At 47.4% G+C, this 26,596-nt stretch overlaps 1 protein-coding gene across 4 annotated transcripts in view; it reads right to left on the reverse strand.

Moving 5' to 3' along the window:
* USP47 (ubiquitin specific peptidase 47) overlaps positions 1–26,596 on the reverse strand; it is a 1,403,284-nt gene that overhangs the window by 1,127,497 nt on the left and 249,191 nt on the right. For all 4 annotated transcript variants that reach the window (XM_078680933.1, XM_078680934.1, XM_078680932.1 and 1 more), the window contains one exon: positions 14,353–14,432. In XM_078680933.1, coding sequence (XP_078537059.1) covers positions 14,353–14,432 — 80 coding nt within the window. The remainder of the gene's footprint in view (positions 1–14,352; positions 14,433–26,596) is intronic.

Consider the following 26,596-nt stretch of genomic DNA (forward strand, 5'->3'; position numbering starts at 1 on the left):
TCTAGTCCAGGTGTTATGTTGGCCTACATAATGTGTGAAGTCAATGTGGGAAGGGTTGGGCTTGCGCCAAATATCAAGGAGAGAGAATTGATCGCAAAGGTCAAGGAGAGCACGGCGTGCACGAGGTTTAGTGCCGTGGGAGTTGGCTGTACCATCCAATTTGGGGTTGAGGAGTAAATTAAAGACCCTGCCTCCCAGCAGTAAAATGGGATCTAACTTTGACAAAAGTGCTTGTAGGGCATGAAAAAATTCAGGTGAATCAGTGTTCGGGACGTATCCACATATCAAAGCAACACTATGTCCCATTAGTAACCCTGCTACGATGGTGTATCTGCCCTCGCTATTATTGACGACCGACTGGAGACTGAAGGTGACCCTCTTGTGAATGAGAATGGCCTTGCCCCAGGCGTAATTACTAAAGTTGGCGAAATATCTGTGAGCACCCCAACCAGAGGCTAAGCGGGCAGAGTCTGACTTGGGTAAATGCGTTTCTTGCAGAAAGGCAATGTCTATATTATGCCGTAGCAGATAGAGGATAACCTGCCTCCTCTTGCGGTTATCGTTGAGACCCCTGACGATCCAGGACAACAAGGACAAGCTGGAGGGGCCATCAACATTTCCCAGCTGAGCCAAATAGTAGTTGTGGCATGAATTACAGATATAAGCACCAACAGTTAAATGCGCATTGTGACAATGAACAAATTAGGAAATAATTAACAATTGCTATGCAATGGCAGTTGTCCTCCCCCCTCACACCACCCAACCTCACTGCAAAGAGAGGGAGGCAAAACCTCAACAGAAAACAATATCTATAGTACCAAGTAACTTTCAAGTGGAAAGAGAAAGCCCTGACTCGGTACATACATGAGACCAGAAACAAACCCAAGGTATACGCTATGAGGGGTGACAATGCCACGACTGTCAACCAGCTATTAGGGCATATCAAAATGATGAGTAGTATTATCCCCATATTATTCTGCAACAGCATAAAGGAACATCTCAGCAGGGTCAACCAGTTCCGGCACCAGAGAAGAGGTCCATACTTGCTTCGGAGCCACTATGCAGAGAAGAGGAACTATTCCCTCCCGCGGCTGCCTGATTGTTGTATTGTTTATAAGCACGGCAAAAGTCCTACACGTTAGTAGGATTCTCAAAGATGCTTGCCCGCCCATTAACGTCAACTCTCAATCTGGCGGGGTATAACATGCTGTATTTCAAACCCAAGTTTCTGAGGGGGCCTTAAGTCCATTATAATTGCGACGGGCCTCCTGCACCATGGCGGTAAAATCCGGGTAGAAAGCAAGTTTTGAGCCCTGCCATGAGCTGCCCCTGCATTCTCTAGCGAGGCGTAATGCAGTGCTGCGATCCCGAAGGTTCATGCTGAGCGCAATGATAGGGCGTGGAGGGCAGCCTGGGTTGAGCCAGGGCCCCAGGGTACGATGGGCGCGCTCCACCATGAATCCGGGGTTAAAGGACTCTTTTCCAAACATGTCAGTCAAGAGAGTCTCAACAAAGAGGTCAAGGCGCCCGGGGCTGTGGTCTCCGCCACTCCCAGAATGCGGACGTTGTTGCGCTGACTTTGCGCTTCAGGGTCCTCGTTTTTGATCGCCATTTTCTTAAGAATGCTCTCCACCCGTTCCAGTCTTTTAATGGATAGCGCTGTGCCATCTTCAATATCAGGGATACGTGCCTCTACAACGTCCAGGCGTCTGTCATGGACTTGGATTTTGGCCCCTAAAGACGCAACATTCTTGCCGAGGGTGTCAAACCGCCCATCCAGTGCTCGGAAGCCCGCTCTCATCTCTTCAACAAGGAGTTTGAAGGGGCGGAAGGATCATCAACTAGGTCCGAACCCTGCCCACCATCGCCATGTTGGAGTGGTCTTCGGTAACCTTCTCCACTAGCTTCTCAAAGGGAAGGGTCTTCACTTTGGGATCCTTGCAGCTCAGGTCGCTGCGCAGCGAAGTGAGTTGGGCCGTAGAGGAGCAGACCGTAAATGGGCTGTGGGAGCAGAGCAGGTCCAGGCCAGGGATAGGAAATGCGAAGAGTGAGGCGACCTGTGCAGAAGGCCCCAAGTTGCCACGTGGCAGGTGTTAGTGTGCCCCTTGAAGTGCCTGGTATGGAGAGTTGCCGGCACCCAAGGCAACGAGTACGCCGAGCAAAACTTCAAGAAATAGCTCAAAGGTCGGGTCCAGGGTTTGGCGCAATGGGAAGCTGGAGCATCCGTGGGGGTGCGCAGGGGACCGGCCGGGGTGCGTGTCAAGGCGCAGCTGCGTGATCCTTGAAGGCCTGCACGCCGGGCTGACCGCCCAGAGGAGGTGTAGTGGGGAGGCACAGGTTTCAATGCGCGGGGATGATAAGGCACCTCACGTGGGTGGGTGGGAGCAAGAAGTATGTAAGGCACGGGGAGCTGCCGGTGTAGTGCAGGCCCAGGCACCTATGTGGAGGGTAGCCCGCGCCTTGATGCTGAATTGGGCTATCGAATTGCAGCGGATCTCCTGTTGTGTGAGGCGGCTATGTGCGGATCAGACAGTTGCAGGCAGTGTTGCGGAAGGTCATACGGCGGCAAGGACATGCCAGGAAACAAGCAGGCGAATGGGTCAACAGGCTGCCCCTAGCTTCTCCCCGGCTCCACGCCCCTCAGCGGCCGGGGGTGGCAGCCCTCCGGGCTCGCCCACGGGCCTGTCCTCGCAGGGCTTTAGGGACAAGGGAGCATGAGCAATAATTCAGGGGCAGCCATTCTCTCCGCTCCTCTTCGCCGATTGCTTGATCGCCGTCATAGTGGCACTGCTCTGTGATCTACTCAGATCACCATTTACAGCAAGAGTTCGGCAATTCTGCTGTGTCGTGGCTGGGGAGTCTACTGCTAGTATTGTGGGGGATAAAGCAGCATAGCTTTGTCGGCTGGCGGAGCTTTAATGCCACGAGGCCATCTTAGTCGGCGGCTTGGCCACGCCCCTCACAGTTAAGAACTTTGTGGGAAAATAGCCCATCCTATTTGAAAGGATTTGTTTTTTATTTAGGAAAGTATCAAACATGAAGATTACAGAAAGACATTTCAACTTCATAATAAAGTGCTGCTCGAGTTATACATAATTAAACAAATTATTAAACAGCACAATACAACATTAATTTATGAACAATTGAAGCAAAATTAATTTCACATCATTCAGGAGTGTAACCAGCGAGGAGCGTCAATCATTCTTTTACGGGATCTCAAATTTTTATATGGTTAATCCCTTTTGGATCATTTTGAATGGTGGATATTTCCAGGCCACCAAACATTTAAATTCCAGCTATCAAGCTTTAGGATCAGGTAGGTCCCTTTAAAGCCAGACCAGTGCTATTCAAAGTTGTGCAACCACGATGGCAAAGAAAACAGATAGACCACCTACATAGGGAGGGGATCCTGAATGGAATAGTTTATTCCTTAGTAATCACAGTCAATATTAATCTTCATTAAGTTAATGAAACACTTGATCCCAATAGAATAATAAGACATAATGCAAAGATATGGATGGTGTTTGCCTCGAGGAATGACAGCAAAAGCACTCAGAAGTTTCTCAGAGAACACATTTGTACACTCTATGAGGAGTATAATATAAATCATTTAACCTTTAAAATGATTTAATAGACACTGAGAATAGATTGTGCGCACATGTTGCTAAAACTAATGTCCTCTGTAGAGACATCAGTGGCTAGATGTCTCATCCATTTAAGAGTATGGAAATCAGATTTATGCATATAAACAAAATCTATAAAAAAGATGCATAAACCTCTTCCTAGGAGTCTTGATGAAGAATGCCAAAAATTAATTTTATTCAAGGTCAATATCGCTAAGGCACATGACAGGGGTGCCCTCTCTCACCCCTGCTATTCGCGATAGCCATGGAACCGTTGGCAGCTATCACAAGCAATATGCACTAGATTACCCCACGAGGCCGGTTTTAATTTCACTATACGGGGATGATATTACGCTGTATGTGCATGATCCTGCTTAAGGATTAAATGCCATGATCCACTAAATAACAACATTTGGGGCCTTCTCGGGTATCACCATCAACTGGGGTAAGTCCCAAGTAATGCCGCTCACGAGCTGTACCATTTCCTTCCCAATTGACTACCCGTTGCAGTGGTGCAATGACGAGGTCCGCTACCTGGGAGTTACTATAGCGAAGGATAAAAAAGAACTACTGCAAGCTAATTATGGGGTGGTCCTCGCTAGGGTGGAGGACCTGATCACCAGGTGGATAGCTCTCCCGCTCTCCCTCGCAGGCCGGATAGTCTTAATGAAGATTGTAAACAAATATAAAAATTTGGGCATGATGACAAACATCTCCTCCCCCTCCCCCCAGTTTGCTAGGCTGAAGAGCCAGCTCATCCACCTTTCGTGAGGCGGGAAACAATTTCTGATCAAAGGGTGCACCCTCACTCTGCCGTTCGCTCAGGGCGGGTTTGAAGCGCCCGATCCTGAACTCTGTCTCAGTGCTCAGGCACACTTCGCAGATACTTGCTCGAGCCTGCACCCTTTATGACGCACTTGGCAGTGGAGCAGGGGCTTATGGCACCTCTACCTTTTAAGGTGTTCCTGTGTACAGATGACAAGACAGCTGGGGGAAAGAGATTCTCCGTTGCTTGTACAAATAATGCGTGGCGCGTCATTGCCAAAAGGACCCAAGTCCCAATGCTATAGTCCCAGCTACTCCCCAAGCTGTTAGGGCTGCTACTCCAGAGTTCCCAGAGGAACCTCCCACACTGCTCCCACTACACCAAACGTTACAGGCATGCTGTGTCCCGCATATATAAAGCCTCCGTAGGGGCGGGGACACACAACAATTTGAAAGCAAAACAGGGGTGGAAAGCATAATTGGGACATCCTAGCACAGAGGAGGTCTGGGTGTACAGTTGTCAACAAACTAAAAGCATCACTGCTAGCAGCAGGTTCATAATCACTCATTTTAAATCTGAGCGACTGCTGTAAGCAGGAGTGAGCGTGTTTTTACAGGTTGCGTGGGAATGTAGGTCCATAGCGAAATACTGTACCGAGGTAGGGACGGCCTTGGGAGACATGATAGGAGGACAGCTCGATCTTACACCAGAAAAAGGGTCTCCTGGGATACCTCCCAGGGCACAAAGGTCGCGTTAAACGATTCCTGGTGATGGGCCTACTTGTGGCCAAACGCAAAATTGCTTGCAGATGGGGGAGGGCGGGGCGCCCAAATTTAAGGAATGGTTGGCCGACCTCACTTATTGTCTGGAGCAAAACAATATATGCGCTGAGCTGCTACCCGTTCGCTCACTGCCTTGTGATATGTGGGATCCCCTTACAGGCTACCTGCTCAGGGAGGCTGCAAAAGACACGGAAGATAACGCTGCACCACCGTTAACTAACTGTCAAGTCGAGAGCGATGGGCCACATACTACAGGGGATGACCACTAGTTGGACTGCTCTGAAATTCGGTCTACCATTCCTGCCTATGCCGGATAATATATATTGGGTCCTGTATATTCCAATTCAACGTTTGTACTGTACTGATGTATCCATGCACTGCCAATGTAATGCCTGCCATACACTGTAACTGTTGTGTTGTTATAGTGCAAAATGCCAATAAACAAAGATAAAAAAAAGGTAAATTTCACTCGAAGAGAGATGTTAGACAAAACTTCTAAGTTGCAAATATCGGAAAAAGGCCTTGTTGGGAATGGAGTATTCAAATCTCACCAATTTTGAATGTATTAATGGCAGTTTACTAGGATTATGGCCCAAGAAGGAGTATTGGTTAAAGCATGAAAAATTCTAGTCTCCCTCTATTCTGTCACATTTTATGAAATATTAGAAATGTTTTATATCTGGGATGTTTAAAATACAGTTTCGATGACTTTCAAGGGTATAGTGGCGTAGACACTACCTTGGAAATCTGAAAACAAGTCACCTCTAGGCCATTCATCTCTTCCCGTAATGGCTGAAAGTCTGAAAATAAGAGGAGGTGTAATGCAAAGACAAAGGAATGGAAGCAAAATGTCATCCAGATTAATTGAACATAGTGGTTTCTTCTATTGGAAAATTTACTTTTGCCAGCTCGCTTTCACTCTTAAAAAAAGATAGAGCAGAATAGACCTAACCAGATAAAGATATTGAGGCAAAATCACCACCTTGATCATGTTACACCTGCCAATGAGCACCATCGTGTCTGTCCCTTTTTCTGAATGTTTCAAGTAATGTGACAAATAATGATTCATAGTTGAGACTAATAGTAGCGTGCATATATATGGATACCTGAATCCCCAAGTATTTTGCTGATTTAACAAAACATGAATATGGTATAGCTGAGGGTAAATTGGTGACTATCTTCGTTTTTTCTATATTCAACTTATAGCTAGAAACTCAATTGCTGCTAAAGCGCTAAATGTAGAAGACCATAACATGGCAATGCCATCATCATAAGCTAATAATATCACTTCGAGTTTACGTAGATGTAATGAGAGGAAAGGCTGTTTTTTAAACTTGAATAAATGACTAAATAAAGAAAAAGCTGTGGAGACAGAGGCAACTTTGCAGTCCTAAAAAATATCTGATAAAGAAATATAGGTATATATGTTCCACCGCATGAAGACGGTACAGAGATTTTGATTATTGCTGAATTGAACAAATAGCAGCAGGGGAATCAAAATCTTGGATTTCTTTTTGAAAATTTTGTAGAAATAAAATCCAGTCCTGCCATGTTTTAGGCATCCAGTTCAGAGACAGTCTTAGCAATCTCACAGCAAATGGCGTGTCCATAGTCTCTGGATGCAGGGCTGTAAGTTCTTGCGGTTGGAGAATCTTTATATAGGTGAGAAGCCATGCAGTCTTCTGCATACAGATTAGAATAGACCTGGTAGAATACTCCCTTTCTATCACATAGACCGGATATCACTTTCCATGTCAAATTCCTAATACTGAAATTTGAGTTACTAATACTTCTATCCCTTATCTGAAATGCCAAAAGAAACCCATTTCCTCACTATTCTCAAAGCGAGAGCTCTGATAAGCCTATAACTTTGTTAGCTCTAGCCAAAATCCTCTTTTTCAAAAGCGTTTGGAGAGTAGTTCTAAAAGTAAGCGTGCTTATGAGATTGGAATTACCCACTAATCTTCGATGCATAATCTATGTCTAGTTTAAGATTGGATTGTAAGTGGCCTGTGTAATTATTTCAGGCCTCCACTGTTGAATGCAAAGCTCAGGGTCTAGTCTTTGTTAAAATCTTTCAAAGTACTCGTACTAAAGTAAGCTGCTGAACCGACATTGTATTAATGAAATCTCTAGGAGAATCCTCCATAAAACGAATATACAAAATATCCAAATGCAGATGACAATCTCAAGTGTAGAAGAGCAGATCAGCCATAATTTGAAAATAACTGAGTTTAATATAAGGAGAAAGGGCATTATGATCGGAGACAATCCTAGGAGGGAGTTTTATATATACATACATATACAAACTTTTCTAAAACTTTACTATATCTATGAACCATTTTGCCCTGGAATGTGTATGATATAAATACACTCCAGAATGGAGACTCACTTGTTGATGAAGGCGAGAAGCCGAAACATGTCCTGTGAGACCGTTTGTGTGCCCTACATTCGTTATTGAATATCAGAAGGACCTCTGCAATACATATACATACATATACATACACATATATGTATTCACTGAAAAAAACACGGGTTTCAGGGACGTAAAAGTTAGTTGGACATTTCACTTGTACAAAACCTGAGAAATTCGCCTGTTGTAGTTAGTTCAGCTAACTATAACTCGCGCCCACGCAATGAACTGCTGATGACGTCACATATTACATCATTCACGACATGGTCAGTGACATCACTGATGACATCATCCAGTGACGGTTTCCGTAAAGTTTAAATATGTTTTATATATATATTTGCAAAGGTGGTATTGAAGAATGAGTGGGTGTATAAGTGTCTGAATGGATGATTTAGTAGGTGCGTGACTGACTATATAAGTGAATGATTAAATGTGTCTTACTGAATGCATAGGTTAGTGACTGACAGAAACATTCACACAGGTTAGTTTGTCAGTTGGTGAGTAAGCGGTTGCATGGGTTGGTGAGTAGCTAAATAAGTGTCACGATGGGTTATTGATTGGGTGCCTGAGTGTCTGTGGGTGTGCATAGATGTGTGAGTGGGTGATTCACTGGGTGTATGGGTTCAAGAGTACATTTGTGAAGGGCTGTATGGGTGGGTGTATGTATGTATGTATGTATGGGTATGTTGGTGAGTGTTTAGTTGTCTCAGTGGTACATGTGTGAGTAACTACATATGTAAAGGCAGTATATGTGAGTGTTGGAGTACATAAATGACTATGTGAGTGAGTGATTGTGAGAGTGGCTGTATGGAGGAGTGTGTGTTGTATTAGTTATTGTATAAGAGTGTAAGTATGTTTTAGGATGCTCTGGGGATGAAGTCCACTTGTGTCCTGAGGTCCTCAGGACACAAGAGGACCACATCGCCCTACCACCAGTGCTTCAAGAGGCGCGTCTGCAGAGTGGTGTAAAAGGGGGCATGGCCTCGGACCACCTCTCTGCAAAGCAGCTCTGTGGCGCATACTGGAGGTACCTGGTGGGCTAGTTGGCCCCCAGGGACCCTCAGTATTCAATTCAGTATCAAAGTAGGAGAACCCTGTAGGGCACCTCCAAAGAATATGAATAAAGTCCGCTGCCTGTGACTTACATCTCGGACATTCATCACTTCGGATTGGGTAGATTAAGTGTAATCGTCTCAGGATGCGATACACTTGGAGGACTAGGTTGCATTGTACGAGTTTAATTTGTGCATTGGAGCAGACTGAACATACCCCCTCGTGTACTCTCTCCCACGCTCTGTCCGAAAGCAGCTCCTCCTGTACAGCGTCCCACTTTTTCTTTACTGGCAGAGCCCCGTCTGGCCAGTCATCCCTTAAAGCTCTGTATAGGTGGGATATTAATCATATTGCGCCATCTATAGCATTACCTTCAGTATGTTGGTGCTGGAGGACTCTGCAGGAAACCCTGGCCAAACCTCCTGGGTTACAATGGAGATTTTCCCATACTGTAGGAATTGTCCTGCATCCAAGTCAAAGAGATCTATGGCTTCCTATTGTGTTATAAACCTACCCTCTGTATACAGATCTCTTAGTGTTCTGCACCCTCCTTCCTTCCACCTCCGTATAGACAGAGAATCCGCAATACGGGCAAATTGCAAACACCCATAGTTGCACATCAGGGGCATATGCAGCGTGTTGACCCACCCTTCGAACCGCGCGTTCCAAAATACCAGCAACGTGTCATACAATGTACAGGATTCGAGGTGGAGGGGTGGGGAGACGGGACTCCTTTCCCAAGCTTTAATCGTTTGGGTAGTGTGTATCAGTCATGTGTGCACATCAGAATATTTGTCTCCCAGTTGTTTGTATCTAGCCAGTAAACCATCTGCTGCAGCTGGGAAGCCATATAATACAGTTCCATGCATGGGACATCCAGGCACCCCCAGACCCAAGTCCTCCGCAACGTCGGCACCCGTTTAAGTTCATTGCCCCATAAGAGGTCTGTCAGAAGTTGGTCAGGTGTTCGAAAGTAACATCTAGGAATAATGTAAAGCAAGTGTTGCAGTGAATATAGACATCTAGGTAGAATGATCATTTTAATTATTGCAACTTGACCCACGAGAGACAACTGCGAATCCCGCCAGAACTTTATGGAGCCAAGCAACACCTCTAACACTCTGCCAATATTGAGGTCAAGGTATGCAGAAGGTGCATTTGCCAGCCATACTCTAATATCTCACCCCTTCCCCCACCCTTGGTAGCTCTTCTTTAGTGAGCCCAGACTGCGTTACACTCGCCAGTCTTCCAATCGGAATAAGTCTGGGTTTTCCGAGATTTATTCGAAGACCGGACACTTCCCCCAAGTACCTCAACTCTGCCAGTAACAGTGGTACCGATATGTTGGTCGCCTAAAACTAAGGTATCACCGACATATAAAGATACCACATGGTTGGTCTCATCAAGCCTGATCTCTCTCCCCCCCAATTCTCAGAGTCTGCCCGGCAGAACCGCCGCTAGCAGTTCTATGGCTATCGCAAACATCAGTGAGGAGAGTGGGCATCCCGGTCGTGTGCATAGCTCAAACTGTCTGGACAGCAAATTCCCTATTCTAATCCGTGCAACGCTAGCTGTGTAAAGTAGTTGAACACATTTAGGGAACTCCCCTCCGGAGGACCTGCCACAAATAGGGCCACTCCACAGAGTCAAAGGCCTGTTCTTTATCTAACAATGCTGGGCATAGTCATTGTCTAGAAAGCACGGAGTGTGCCAAATATGTGCCTATCTCCTCAGGTTATAGGTCGTACTGGGCTTAGGTATGAATCCTGCCTGGCTGGAGTGAACAACGTGGGGGAACCCATGGAGACGTCGCGCTGCGTTGACCCCACTATGTATTTTTACATCTATATTTAGTAGTGATATCGGTCTGTAGGAATTGGCTAACAGGGGATCCCTATCCGCTTTTGGTATCATGGCCACTAGTTCCTCCCTCATGGAGGGCATTAGCATGCCCCGTCCCAGCGCCTCATTGTCGACCTCCACTAAGTGGTCACAGCTGGGAGGCGTACCTTTGATAGAATTCTGCAGGGAGCCCATCGGCCCCAGGCCTTTAACGATGTTTAGCCGTTGGATAGCCAGCATAACCTCCTCTTTTTGTATATGAGCATTTAGAGAATCCACCAATTCACTGGCCTTCGCCGCCGAAAAGAAAAACAGCGCTTTCCTGTTGCTCTCAAATCGAAGTTTAGCTGGAAAGAGGAGGCTGTATTTGAGATTTAAAACCCAGAGGAGTCGTTTTACCAACATGAAGGATTTCCTTTGATCCTGCACCCGTTGTGTGTAGTCTAGGTATATAGAAATTTGATGTACTCAATGGGCCTAGAGTATGTGTCATTTGCAGGATAGCACCACTGTCTCTAAAATTGAAGAGTCTCGCAATAATGGCTCTTGATGGTGCAGCTGGCTTGGGCGGGGGTGCAACTGCCCTCTCCACAGTGAAGAACATAGACAACTTTATGAAAGCCACTGTGGAGGTGATTCTGTCCTTCAGAAAGAGTTCGGCAGATGGTCCCTTTGCTTTTTCAGGAAATCCTATAAAACGTAAAGTATTTCTTCTTGACCTTCCCTTTGAGTCCTCTGCCCTCATCCAGACGGACCACTTTTTAAAAAAAAAAGATCAATGACCCTATCCCTCAAGGTGTGCATCTCCGTTTGCAGGGTATGCACCATTTGTTCATTAGTGAATACTCCGTTCGTGACTTTGAAGAGGTCACAGTGGAGTAGGTTGACCTCAATGGCAATCGTGTCTATTTTATGTACCATTTCCTCGCGTGTTGTATGTATAGCCTCCAACACATCCACTATAGAAGGGGCTGGGTTCTCCAGATCCTGCTTGTTTTTGTTGTTGTTCTGTTAGGGATGCCTCTTGTGCTCTCTGAGCTGATGGGAGAGAGTGTGCATACTTTGAGATTGTTGTCTGTGGGCTCTCGGGTTGCTGTCTGTGGGCTCGTCCGTTGCCCGTGCTGATGCCACCCTCTGGCAAACACACAGTCGCCCTGAGACCGCCTGCAACTTCAGAAGGCCTCCGGTCACACCCAGGATATGTAGACCGCTTACTTGTTCAAGCTTCCTTCCCGGACTTTAGGTTCCGGCCACCCGACCTCTCGGGTGCTTCACAAATTTCCTCCACAGCTCGCAGATTCACCCCCTGCCTCCAGGCCCGTAGAAACACCACACCGTTGGGCTCAGCCCTCGGCCTGATCTCCCAGGTTCGCATCTGCAGGCCACTTACTTGCGGGGAGGGTGCATGCTTTCCATTGGGTGGGCAGTCATTACGCCATCTCCAGGGACTTTATCAGGCACGGGTCACTCTCCTCCCAGTGCCACTCCACAGCCTTCATCCGGGGCCTAGTATGTAAAATGACGGTCAGTCCCTGTCTGTTTCTTTATCGTCGCTGTACTCTGCTACGATTCGCACATCGGCAGGTGAGTGCTGGGGTCAGAGCTAAACGTTTCCTAAGGACCAGAAGGGAGGTAATCACTCAGGACAATCAGGATTGTGTCGGATTAGTTATGGGACAACAGGAGAGCCAAGGGAAACGTCTACTTGGCCATCTTGCCAGGCCACACCCATCCCCCCAGTGAATATGTCTTACTGTAGTTCTGCATTACTGAAAATGGAAAAAGGTTCATCTGCTTCCTTCTTGAATATTTTACAAGCTTCCACCTTAAAATCATAATTCAGCCTCTTTTACTCGAGGCACCATTCCTTTTCACAAGTTCTACGCTAGAACTGTACTGATATGAGAGCTAATATTGCCAAGACTGCACTATGACTGGGTTATGGCCTAGTAAACAACAAACATGAGTTATAAAGACACAGAATAGCCCGGGAAGAGACAGAAAGATGATGCATTTTTTACAAACACTTACCATGATATGGTTTGAACTGAACCAGCTTCGGATGAAAAGGGAACCATCATGTAAAAGATTTGCCCGTTCCGATGCACAGGCATTTCAACTGGGCACCAACATCCCGAACTAAATATCCAGGTCTTTTTCATATTGGTTTACTGTGTTATTCACCTCTCATACTCTGCTACTTGGCATTTGGTCACGTTTTGCAAATGGAAAACAACAACTGATTTAACTACTACATCAGTGAAAGTCCTGAGGACCTTCTGTACTGCAAGCAGGACAACAGTAGCTCCTGCCCACTTCACAAAATAATGTTCAATGTCCTCGGCCATTTTGTTTTATTGTAGACTCTTCTCTGGCTTCTATAAGGTGATCTTCAACAGAGCTACAATAAATAAGGTGTCAGCAGAAATGAATTCATTTTAGAAGCACTGACACTTTTAGAGCACCCCAAAACCCATCCAAGCCAAGCTTTGAGATGGGCAGCTTCTTATATTTGATTTGGTAAGCCAGTATTTTGTCTTGCTAAGACTTAGTATATGTATATTGGAGCAATCCCCATTGTGTAAAAATACTAAATCAAACATGCTTTGGAGGATATAGGAATTTCTTCTGTCCATCTGGGATCATAATATCAGTTTGTCACTTTAAGCGTATTTGCTTTGTGTGTGAGTAGAAGAAAAAACTTTTAAGGTGCACTTCAACAGTCGAAAAATCTATTGTAAACGGTCTAATAAAACTGTAAACCAAAAGGACTTTATCCATGATTGGAGTAGCTACAAAAGGGAATGTTAGTATAAAAATACTCAATTATGATCCTATAAATCTGTCATTCAAGGTGTTATTGAACATAAATTAATTCACACTATAAACCGGTTCTCCTAACTGAGACAACAAAATCTACCTTGTTACTTAAGTGTAGCCAGATAGTTACCATGAAAAGAAACTTGAAATTAAAAAATATTACTAGTTATTTTTCATGAGGTTCCAACTCTAAGAATTCTGCATGATTGTAACAGGGGTAGACATTTACAATGCTTTTGCACCAGAAAGGACAGAATTGGCAAAAGTGCAATTTTCTAATAGACCCGACAGCAAACATTCCAGAACATTCAATGGGTCCTGCTCATTGCATTTTAGAGCTTTTTACAATTCCATTCCAACACACTTCGATTTACATTGTGCGCCCAAATACTTAAAGTTTATATTGAAATGATTTCGGATTTAACACCCAACTAAAATTGAGAACCATGTGGGATTAACATTTACAATCATATCTTAATGTAGACAGGTTAATTACTTTCTGAAATAGAATACAAACAGATAATTTATCTAAAGTGATCCATCGATAATGTTAGTCTACAATGGAATTTCTTGTATTGTTTCACAAGGAAATAACTCCATTAGTGGAAACCATGGTCTCCTTTCTGGAGCAAAGGCATCCTACGTGTTGCAATCCTACGAGATAAATGCTTTCCAACCACCATGCTTATATCACAGAAGTTCTGTGTTATTGTATGGCCTACCACATAGCATGCCAATCTTATTACTAGTGCTTACACCTTCTTACACCTTCTCCCAACTGCCATTGGCCACTTCAATAAACTTAGAGGTACTCACATCCAGGCCAAAAGTTTAAACTACAGGGTAGTGGAAAAGGCTAGTTAAGCCTTTTGTCCAACATAAGGGGCCAAGTTGCAGAAGAATACATACTAGAATTAGATAGAGCTGTAAGCTCCAGCAGGAGGTACCTTGAAAGCTAGAGGAACATGGGTCTTAGAATAGAAGAACATTAGGCCGTGCAAGTCAGAAACTATGGACCAAATTTAAAGCCTATGCTAAATTGTGAAGATATACCTGCTCAGTTAGCTTCCACTTCTGTTCCAAGGCATCAAACATAACCCTACAGAGTTCCTGAACATCATGCTGTTGCCAAGCTGTAAGGCAAAAGATAAGCAGTCACTCATCTTAAATATTTTTATGATCATTAATACTTTCCATATATTGGTCTATAAACAGTCTATAAACAGTCTATAAACAGTCTATAAACAGTCTATAAACAGTCTATTGTAAGCTTACCAACCACATTTTTGTAATAATTCACAAAGAACAGTCATTCAATAAAACAATTTTACAGGAATGCAAGTCAAATTTGATCTCTTCCAATAAGTTTCATGAAGTATAGAATGAGGCGAATTGAGAAGACTGCTTGAAACCCAAGAGTGAGATGAGGTACAGCAACAGAGAAAACAAGTTACTAGGTCGGGAAAAAATGCAGCGTTGAGATGAAAGCTGTAATGCATTGCAGGAATTCAAAGATTTTTGGAACACTTTCAAATCATAAAAAACTCACAAGATCACACGGAAGCAAACTATCAAGTGACAAGGTCGAAATCTAAAAACATAGACCAGGCTTGAATTGGTTTTTAAAATGTGATTAGCAGTGATTGATAATGGGGATGTTCCTTTCTTTAAATAACAATACAGGTTACATAATTAGAGTCAAATCAGAACTTGTATAGCTCAAAGTTAGGCAAAGGCCTCAAAGCAATCTACAGGTTGACAGGCAAAATACAGTCAACAAGGGATTAAAGAGGTAGCTAGGTTCTCTAAGCAGAAGTGGCTTACATTTTTATTCAAGTCAAACAAATAAAGTCATGCAACTAATAGTCCCACACACATGGGATCCCTAAAAACCTTTAAATTGAGAATCTCTTACTTTTTTAATAAAAAAACAACATTTTATTTATTACGGTTATACTTAGTCTATGGAGATGCTATTATAATTGTAATGGTACTTGTAGAGCGCATGGCTACCCTGAGGCCTCCCAGCGCTATGGAATCTGATCTGCGAGTACTCCGTTTAGCTAGATGGAAATAGCAATGTTTTCAGTAGCTTGCGAAAAACCAGATGGTTGTCCACCAGCCGAATATGGTCTGGAAGAGTGTTCCATCTTCTGGAAGCAACATAGGAGAATCGCTGGCCTCCACTTCTGGTTTTACGAATTATAGGAATTGTTGCTAGGCGTTTGTTTCCAGAGCGAAGAGTTCTATTAGGATGGTAAGGGACAATGATTGCCTGAAGTATTGGAGAACTTTTTGCAGTCAAGATCTTGTGGGTGACAGAGGGCTTTGAACTGGATCCTCCCTGCCATGGGCAACCAGTGTAGTGATGCTATGGCTCCTCTAGCTGATTCTCTGTGAGGGATGTTCATGAGCAATCTAGCTGCACAATTCTGCACTGCCTGGAGACTCATTATTGTGGATCATGGTGATCCGGCATAAAGAGCATTAGCGTAGTCCAGGCGTGAGACAATTAATGCTTGGAGTACTAGTTTCTTAGTCCCCCGGGATAGCAGTGGAAAGATTTTCCTCATCATCCTTAGTAATCCAAAGCAGCATCCTGCTACTTTCTGTGCTTGGACTTTCATGTTTAGTTTATTGTCCATACAAAGGGAGTGAAAGCGCACACCAATCTAAAACTAATAATCAAATTTAACCTTTTTGAAACTCTGTATATACAATGGTGCCACAGTGTGACACTTGCTGTCTGTCAAGTGTGGTATACAGAAAAACTGTAATATTGCCAAGCACGGCAGTACCACTGTGCACTGTGCAAAACAATGGTCCACCAGGACCCTGATGGCCTAATTAACAAGTTACTTACCTTCGGTAACGATATATCTGTAAGAAACAGTAGTTCGTATTAGATTCCTTACCTTCGAATATCCCCAGACGTCAGACTGGATCCGGAAATTTTTGCGTAGCAGTACCCTTGCGCGTCGGTAGGCGTCGTCTGCGGCTCCGCGTCCGTCGTCGTGGGCGCCGTGATGACGTTGTCGGAGTACTTGGACGCCGCCTCCGCGTGCAGACGTCAGTTCTTAGACACAGCTTTTCCGCGCCAGAAACGCAGAGCCATGCTAAAAACCAACACTGGTGCCATTGAAACTAGGGCCCTGAAAGGGTATGACCTTAACCCTAGATATCAGTTCGCAGAACGGGGAGGATGGGTGGGGCGGTAAGGAATCTAATACGAACTACTGTTTCTTACAGATATATCGTTACCGAAGGCAAGTAACTTGTTCATCTGAAAGAAACAGGTTAGTATTAGATTCCTTACCTTAGAATAGATACCCCAGCAATACCAACCCCGGTGGTGGGTCTGCGAACCAATAATCACACCAGAAAGTCCTGGAGGACAGAACAGCCAAAGAAGCCATCCCTCCGGACTTGGCTGTCCAGGCAGTAGTGTCTTTCAAACGTGTGCAGCGATGCCCACGTAGCTGCCTGACAGATGTCCTGTAAGGGGACTCCCTGGCCCAGGGCAGTGCTAGCCGCCGGTGCCCGAGTGGAATGGGCCCTCAGCCCAACAGGAGGTTCCTTCCTCGCCAAGGAGTAACACGCCTGATACACAAGACGACCAACCGAGAGATGGTCCTCTTGTGCACCGGCCGTCCCTTCTTAGCGCCCACGTAACCAACAAAGAGTTGGTCATCCACCCGGAACTGGCGTGTGCGATCTAAGTAGAATGAAATCGCACGTTTTGGGTCCAGACGGTGGAGCCGCTCTTCCTCTTTAGAGGGATGCGGTGGCGGAAAGAAGGTGGGCAAGGTCATAGACTGCCAGATATGGAAGGCCGTGACAACCTTGGGCAGGAAAGATGGTTTAGTCCGCAACACAACCTTGTCCGGATGGACAGAAAGGAAAGGGGGTGTACATGAAAGAGCCTGGAGCTCACTCACTCTCCTGGCAGAGGTGATGGCAACCAGGAAAGCAGTCTTCAGGGTAAGAAGACGAAGAGGACAGTTGTGAAGTGGCTCAAAGGGAGCGCACATCAGAAACGTCATTACAAGGTTCAAGTCCCACTGAGGCATCACAAACGGAACAGGAGGGAACATGTGTGTGATGCCCTTCAGAAAGCGAGTTACAATAGGGGACTTGAACAAAGAAGGTTGATCAGGCAGCCTTAGAAAGGCTGAAAGGGCAGAAAGGGAGCCCTTGATAGTGCCCAGAGCAGAGCCCTGCTGGGCAAGAGAAAGAAGGAAGAGAAGAACCTCAGAAAGAGGGGCAGAAAGAGGATCCACAGCCTTTGCTGTGCACCATGCCATAAATTTGTTCCACCTGAAGGCGTATACCGACTTTGTGGAGGGACGCCTGGCTGCCAGAATGATTTCGCAGACTTCAGGATGCAAGTCAAATGGCCTCAACTGTCGCCGCTCAATCTCCAAGCAGGGAGGTGGAGGACCGTCCCCTGCTGCTGCGACAGAAGGTCCTCCTGAAGAGGCAGACGAACCGGGGGATCGACTGACATACTGAGTAGCTCTGGATACCAGTACCTTCGTGCCCAGTCCGGAGCCACAAGGATGACTTGGGCCCGGTCGCGTTTGATCTTCTTCTGCACTCTGGGCAGAAGTGGTATAGGCGGAAAGGCGTACAACAGACCGCAACTCCACTCGCGACGAAAAGCATTTCCGAGCGAGTGCCGCCTTGGAAATTCCATCGCGCAGAACTGATGACATTGCGCGTTCTCTTCGGTGGCGAATAGATCTAACTAAGGCTCTCCCCACTGCTGAAAGAGGCCTTGCGCCACGTCCAAGTTCAGACGCCATTCGTGATCCATCATGCACCGACGGCTGAGTTCGTCCGCCCTGGCATTCAGAGAACCTGCCAGTTATTGAACCACCAGGGTCACGCCCTGTTGTTCCAGCCACTGCCAGAGGCGCAGAGCCTCCTGGAAAAGGGTCCACGACCCCACCCCGCCCTGTTTGTTGCAGTACCACACGGCGGTGGCGTTGTCCGTGAACACCTGCACTACACTCCCCCGGATAGAGGGGAGGAATGCCTTCAGTGCTAGACGAATCGCCCGCAGCTCCAAAAGGTTGATATGGAGCCGGGACTCCACCGGAGACCAGAGGCCTCTGATCTCCGCCTCTCCCATGTGGCCTCCCCAGCCCTGGAGGGACGCGTCCGTCACAACTACGTGCTCCGGTTGGGTAAGGGAGAGGGATCGGCCGCTGACCCAATCGCGGTTCATGAGCCACCACTGCAGCTGTCTCGCAGTGCCCTCCGAGATCAGGACATGGTCGGAGAGGTTGCCCTGATGCTGGGCCCACTGAAACTTCAGTCGGCCCACTGCAGAGCCCGCATCCGCCACCAGGCGTGATGCACCAGAAGGATGCAGGAGGCCATCAGCCCCAGAAGCCGCAGCGTCAACCTGACCGAGACACGGGACAAAGGCTGAAAGAGTGGAATCAGAGCCTGAATGTCCCGAACCCGCTGTTCGGGAGGATAAACCCGAAACTGCGCCGAGTCGAGAACCGCTCCGATGAAGAGGAGCTTCTGAGAGAGGCACTGGTGTGACTTCGGCACATTGATGGAAAACCCCAGCAGATGCAGGAGGTCTGCCGTCGTCTGGAGGTGGCTGACGACTGTCTGGGGCGAGCCCGCCTTCAACAACCAGTCGTCGAGGTAGGGGAAGACTGAAACCCCTAACCTGCGCAGATGAACTGCGGCCACCGCCATCACCTTTGTGAACACCCGTGGGGCGCTGGTAAGGCCGAAGGGGAGCACGGTAAACTGAAAGTGCTCGTGGTCTACCGTGAACCGCAGGTAACGCCGGTGGGCCGGCAGGACGGGGATGTGACAATAAGCGTCCTGCAAGTCCAACGCTACCATCCAGTCTCGTGGGTCCAGGGCAGCTAAGACCTGAGCCAGTGTCAGCATTTTGAACTTCTCCTTCCGGAGGAAGCCGTTGACGTTCCGTAGGTCCAAGATAGGGCGTAGGCCCCCTTTGCACTTCTTGGGTACCAGAAAGTAGTGGGAGTAGCAACCACACCCTACTTCTGGCCCAGGAACGCGCTAAATGGCCCCCTTGGCCAAGAGGGCCGTAACTTCCTCCTGCAGAAGTCGCAAATGATCCCCCGATACGCGGTGGTATTGCGGTGGCATGGCTGGAGGGGTCGCCTCGAAGGGGAGGGAGTAGCCCCTTCGGACGATTTGCAGCACCCACATGTCCGATGTGACAGTGCGCCAGTGGAAGAGGTGATGGCGAACCCTGCCCCCCACTGGCGTCACATGGGCCTGAAAGCACGGACTAGGAGGGTTTTGAGGCGGATGCTGCGGGGAAAGGTGTGGACTGGCCTCGCCGTTGTCCCCGACCGCCTCCACGGCGGATTCCAGGGCCGCCACCGCGTTGGATGTTAGTCTGCGGTGCGTGGCTGGCAGCACGTGTGGGGGCGCCCCTTCCTTGGCCGCGAAAGGCACCAGTTTGCTGGCGCGGGGCCGAGAGGCCCAAGGACCTGGCCGTAGCCCTGGAGTCCTTAAAGCGCTCAAGCGCCTGGTCTGCCTTCTCGCCAAAGAGGCGACGTCCATCGAAAGGCATATCCATGAGTGCATTCTGGACATTGGCCAAGAAGTTGGCGGACCTCAACCAGGCGTGACGACGAATCGCCACCGTCGTTGCCATCGCTCTGCCCAGAGAGTCGGTGGTATCCAATCCACATCGGATAGAATAACGTGCCGCATCTCGGCCTTCCACAAGGGCTTGGCCGAGTTTAGCCCGTACCTCCAACGGGCATTCTGGCAGCACGTCCGCGACTGTATCCCACAGAGAGTGGGTGTAACGGCCCAAGAGGCATGCGGTGTTGGAAGACCGCAGTCCCAGACTCAGGGAGGAGAATACCTTCTTGCCGTATTGCTCGTACCTCTTGGATTCCCTGTCGGGCAGAGCTGACGGAAATGCGGTCTAGTAATTCGAAGCCTGAATTACCAGGCTCTCGGGGGTGGGGTGGGTGGACAGGAAACAAGGGTCGCCTGGGGCCGGGCGGTGGCGTCTGGCCACGTTCCTATCTACAGGCGAACCTGTAGCGGGCCTGGACCAAGTGCCCAAAAGAACGTCGGTCAAGGCCTCATTAAACAGCAGCAGAGGCTCAGCCAAGCTGGACTGCGGTTTAAGGACCTCAGTGAGGAGGTTAGTCCTCACGGCCGCGATGGGGAGTTCAAGGCCCAAGGCCTTGGCCGCCCACGTCAGCACCACACTGTAGGTTGCCCCCTCCTCCGTAGCCACGGTAGGAGGTGAGACAAAACCAGTGTCTGGTGAGGTATCCAGACCACTGGCATCCCCAAGTCCACCTGTCCAGTCCTCCGGGGATTGACACTCCCGTGTCAGAGGGTCCTCAGACCCCTCCCAATTCTCCTCGTCACCCATCTCCTGAAATTCAGGAGGGTCAAATGATGGGGCCGGTTCGTTGAAGTAGAATTCTCCAAACGGTGTCGAAAGCGGCGCCCGGCGGCGCCGTTCCTGCGCCGGAACCGGATCGAGGGAGGCATCGGTAACGACGCCGCCCGAAGATGGCGCCGGAGGGACCGGCGCCGGTGAGGTCGTGAGGTCAACCGGTGACGACCCGGATCCGGAACCGGATCCAACGGGGCCCTGTGGCGCCGGGCCCGAAGCACCCGACGGCGTCTGGGCCGAAGCCCCCGAAGCGCTAGGGCCCTCAGACGGGACCCGCTGGACCCGAACGGCGCCGCGGAGCCCGTCGGAGGAGTGAGAGACCTCATGGCCATGAGGAACCGCTCGATCTCCTCCGGCGTCGCGTGCGGCCCAGGGACCGGAGGGTATGGAGCCGGACGCGACGCCCGCCACTCCGACGGAGCCGCGTGGGCGGTCACCCGAACCCCCGGCTGCGTCGCGCCAACATCGGGGGGGGGGGGGGTGGGGTGAGTCGGAAGAACGATGACGTCTCTTCGACTTCTTGTGCTTACCCGACGACTTCGACCCAGAGGAGTGATGTCGACTCCCAGAGCTATGATGGCTCCGATCCCGCGACCGGTCCCTCGACCTCCGTCCGGACCGGGACCTCTCACGGCGCGGGGCCGACTGCCGGAGTTCGAGTCGCTTGCGGGACCGCTCCCGCCTAGCTTTCGAAGTCAGGGCCGGCAGTCGGAACAGGTCTTGTCGTCGTGGTCGACGTCGAGACAGTGGAGACACCGACGGTGAGGGTCTGTAACCGACATCAGACTGTCGCAGTCCTCACAGGGTTTAAAACCAGGCATCCCTATCGGCACCGTTCAGAGTCGAAGACTTGAAAAATGATCAAAAGGGATAAAAAAAGTTTAGTCAAAAAATGACTAAGGAACCACGTTTTCCGAATCTGCGCTGCTGGCCAGCATGCGGAGGCGGCATCTAAGTACTCCGACGACGTCATCACAGCGCCCACGACGCCGATGACGGACGCGGAGCCGCAGACGACGCCTACCGACGCGCAAGGGTACTGCTATGCAAAGATTTTCGGATCCAGTCTGACGCCTGGGGATATTCTAAGGTAAGGAATCTAATACTAACCTGTTTCTTTCAGATTATCCTTTACATTGAAGGTGGGTGCAGCTCAGGTGCATTGAATCAGTACATTATGTTGAGGTTTTTCCTGGAGGTTAATATAGCTTTTCACATCTTGTTGTGGAGTTGCCGAGACGCTTTCAGCCAGGTACTTTTGTTTGGTTCCTCGTTCCACTTTCTTTTCTTCTATACATGGGTCCTTCCTTGAGTTTTTTCCTTGAATATCCTTTCATGGGTGTTCACCACAGAGATCTTTTTGCACTGACATTTATTCATTTTTCATCACTGCTTTTTCACTGTTTTTCACAAGGGAGTTCATTGTTCTATGGGCTTTTTTGCGTGTACAGTGCACTTGTAAGGTTTTTTACAGCAACAAACATTTCTCAGAACGCATCACCTTGCATCCCGGTGCTGTGGTGTCTTTCCTCAGGTGTCTGCGTAAGATGTCATTGAAGTTAACATGCATTTCTTGAGATTCATTTTTCTTTTACAGATTGCCCCTGACGAAGGGACATAATTGTCCCGAAATGCATCGGGCTGTTTTAAGATTGGACTGTTTCAATAATATATCGAATATTTGATTGCATTGTTACATGCTTGTCAGTACTGTTCATGATGCAATTAGCATATGTTTCTGTTCTGTTCAAGTTATATTATGTGATTCTTATGTTACAGGACGCTTGTAGTGTCTATATAATACAACCTCATTTACATATATAAAAGAATATGTAATACTTCTCATAATTGTTTGAGCCTATATACTTTTAGTGGATGACTGATTAATTAGACTATCAGGGTCCTGGTGGACCATTGTTTTGCACAGTGCACAGTGTTACTGCCGTGCTTGGCAGTATTACCGTTTTTTTAGTTTATTGTCCAGCCAGACTCCCAGACTTTTAATTTGATCTTTGGGTGGTGGAGCTTTTCCTATACAAATGGGCCACAATGTAATGACCCCTCTGGAAGTGGTTTACCCAGGAGCATCAATTCAGTTTTTGTTCCATTAAGTTGGAGTAAGGAACATTCCATCCAGGCTGAGATTGTTTTCATACACTTGGCTAGATTGTCTGGACTATGTCCTGGTTGGTTGAGGGAAACTTATCAGTTGGGTATCGTCAGCGTATGCGACTATTCGAATTCCAAAGGGTTCAACAATTTTGGCCAGGGGGCTCATATAAATGTTAAAAAGTGTGGGGCTCGGGGATGAGCCCTGAGGCACCCCACATCTCAAAGGCATGCTCCTAGAGGTGCAGTTTTTCTCATAAACCTGGACCGGTCGGCCCTCCAGGAAGGACTCCAGCCATCTCAGTGCAACCCCCGATACTTTAATCCTAGAGATAAGCAGATGATGGTTGACGGTATCGAAGGCTGCACTCCGGCCCAGTTGTAGAATCATCGCCGAACCTCCGGAGTCCATAATTTTTCTAGTTTCCTCCGTAACGGCGATCAAGGCTGTCTCTGTGCCTTGTTGTGGTCTGAAGCCTGTTTGTGTATGGTGTAAGCGGCCGTTCTCTACGAGATATGAGGAAAGTATAGTATTCACATTTTTTTCTGAGATTTTAGCAATTCCTGGCAGCAGGGATATGGGTCGATAGTTTGAGAGGACTTCTGGGTCGGCTCCTACTTTTTTTAGCAGTACTCTCACCATGGCTTGTTTCCAGGGGGTGGGACTTTGCCAGTGCTTAGTGACAGGTTTATGAGTTCTAGTATGGTTGGTGCAACTGTGTGGGAGACTTGATTTAGGACGGTGGGTGGAGCCATGTCTTCTGGGGAGCCAGATCTTAATTTGTTAAGATAGGATTTTAAGGATTCCAGGTTCATAAGGTGAAAAACCTCTAGAACTGTTCCTAGCCGGCTCCCCAAGGTGTCCATCTGAGTGGGGTTTTGAGGAATGGTGGATGCTGGAAAAGTAAGATAGATGGACTGAATTTTGGTGTGGAAAAATTCCGCTAAATCATTACAGCGTTTAAGTGTGTACGCTGTTGGAGGTGAATGAGGAGTCGGGTAGTGATGGTTTTAAAAATCCTAAACATTTCCCGCGGGCATTGGCGGCTGAGGAGATTCTGGTTTCATAGTATTTAGCTAGGGTTTTGCAAATTTCCAATTTGTATATTTTTACGGCCTACCTGTAGATTTGCTTTTTTTCTTTTTAGAAGTCTTTCCTCCACTGTCTCTCTGTTTGTTTACACTTAAGTTTGAGTTTTCAAAGGCTTGGGGTATACCAGGCTATCTTTTTTAAGCCTTTCTTATTTTTCCTAAGTTTCCTAGGGGCCACCAGGTCTAGGGAGGCTTCGAGCCAGCCATTAAAATCCTGATTAGCTGATTCTGGATACCCTTTTAACGATGGTCGGGTGTTGTCTAGGATGTCTGCCCAGGACTCAACACTAATCTTAGCCCAATTTCGGCCAAGTTTTTTATGGTGCCCTCTAGTTGATTCCTAGTTGGAGTTGCCCAAGTAAAGGGTATGAGATAATGGTCACTCCAGGGTAGGGGAATTGGGTTATCGGCTATTAAGTTGGTACGAGTGAAAATGGGATCCAATAAGTGGCCTTTAAGATGGGTAGGGCCATTCACTATTAGGTCAAGGGCTAGGGCCCCTAGATTATCCACCAGTTCCTTTGTGCTGGAAGAGGAGGTGTTATCGAAATGAACATGGAGGCCCCCTAATATCGAAAAGTTAGACAGGGAACTAGCTATGGTGGCTATGTTTTCCGGAAGATCAATATTAAAGTTTCCGAGGGGTCCCAGGGGTCGGTACATTAGGAACCCGGAAATGGTACATGTCTGTGAAAAACCGATGGCGAAAACGAGACTTTCACAGTCACGGATCGACCCCTCATTCATGCGGCAGCTGAAAGTGTACCTATAAATGATGGCAAGACCTCCTCTAATAAGTGGACGGTCTTGTCTTTGGATGCTGTAGCCTGATGGAAGAGACTGGACCAGTCGTTGAGCCAAGTTTCCGTCAAGAACAGCACATCAGGGTCACTTTCTTCCAAGATCAGCCTAATTTCTATAGCGTGTTTGGGCAGTGATCGGCAGTTCAGCAGGAGCATTTTGAACTCTCGGGTGGGTGGAGGTGTTTTGTCATATGTCCTGCTAACGTCCAGGACTAAAGGGCAGTGCGGGCATTTGTTGGTAATAAAAGGAGGCCCAAGTTTGTGTTGACAAACCTGTATATACCCGAGGCTGGTCAACTGTGCAGCTGTGTAGAGATGAGGTGCCCCTCAGGAGAACCAGGGGTCGTGGCCGCTGGACCCAGTCGGGCGCAGACGGCTTGCCTTTGGCGCGGCCGCTGCGCATGTCCGCTGCGCGCTCGGTTCATGGTGGCTTAAGTTCTGGCTTCCCTGTCGTCTAGCAACGAGGCGTCTGACGTGCCATGGGGTGTGTCAGGCCATGCATGTCCGCCCTCCACTCAATCAGCGTCAGCTGTGGTGGACCGGGGCCGGAGAACACGTGCCTTCTGCAGTTACTGAAAGTGCCTAGTGCGATTGTGACCCGTGACAGCACAGTAAGGTAAAATACAATACAAGTTTTAAAAAGAAGGTTTCCGTCAAGTTTAAAACATTACATGCTTTTGTAGTTTGAAATATAAAAATGAAATAGAAATTACTACTATTGTCCTACTAGTAGACAGAAAATAGTCTTCATAAAACAGATTTTAAAAGAAGAATGCATGTGGAATTGATGGGAAATTGAGCTATGAACACTGCATCTCTGAAAAACTGAAAACTACAGCATTGTACCTTTAAGTGAGCCTTCATAACTAGTTTCGTGTTATGCGCTGTACTGGCAGTTCCTCGCTTCTTTTCAAGGAACCTTGAAATATTGTGAAAAGTCTATGTTCTTCTGCACATGAGCCCAGTCAGCCTGCAACTTCCTTGGACAGATTATGACTGGTCAGCCACCACAGCAGATCACAGGCCACCTCCACCAAGACGTTGATAATGTTGCAAAGGCAACCGTGAAGCCTGGCCCACTGAGACTTCATGTTGCACTGCAGGGCGCGCATGTGCCACTTGGCCTATTTTACAAAGAAAACGCATGAGGCGCAGAGGCCTAAAACCTCTGGATCACTTCCACCTAGATCCTAGGTGTAAACCTCTGCCAATTTTGAGGTATCACCACTATCAGTACTCTAGGTTGTGGCTTTGACCATCACGCCTACCTACACCTAATAATAGCTTCATCAGCAAAGTTAGCGTGTTGATAACTGGCGGCCATTATACACTCTTTCTTTTTCGTGGTATGATCTGGATTTAATTCTTTTTTTGCAATAGACGGTCACCTGAGGAAGGCTATTTGGCCGAAACGCGCGTAGTGAACTACTCCGCCGCATTGCCTCCATCATCTGCCATGTCTAGTGCCAATTGTTTGTTTTGTGATTTTAAGAGTTTATGTATATGAATTGTAAACTAGCTTTATAAGAAAAAAGAAGTATACAAATGAAAAAGGATAAGAAAATTTTATAAAAAGATATAATACTTATACTATTTATGAATAATAAATTGAATAATTGACTTACTATCTGGGTGGTGAGACTTCATATTGTTGGATGATACTATTCCACATTCTAACGGTGGTCTTTTTATATGGAATTTGTTTTGTATTTTCAGAACTTTCCACTTGGCTATAGACTGTTCTTAATAATTTTTCCCAATGTATAGCAAGTGCATTATTAGTATATAGGGGTCCCCTTCTTCCTAAACTGTGAACCTCTGAGGGTTCACAGCCTAATGTCCCGGACTCGTTGAGGTGGAGAAA

The sequence above is a fragment of the Lissotriton helveticus genome, chromosome 3_1 (genome assembly GCF_964261635.1).
Source record: "Lissotriton helveticus chromosome 3_1, aLisHel1.1, whole genome shotgun sequence".
Classification (NCBI taxonomy): domain Eukaryota; kingdom Metazoa; phylum Chordata; class Amphibia; order Caudata; family Salamandridae; genus Lissotriton; species Lissotriton helveticus.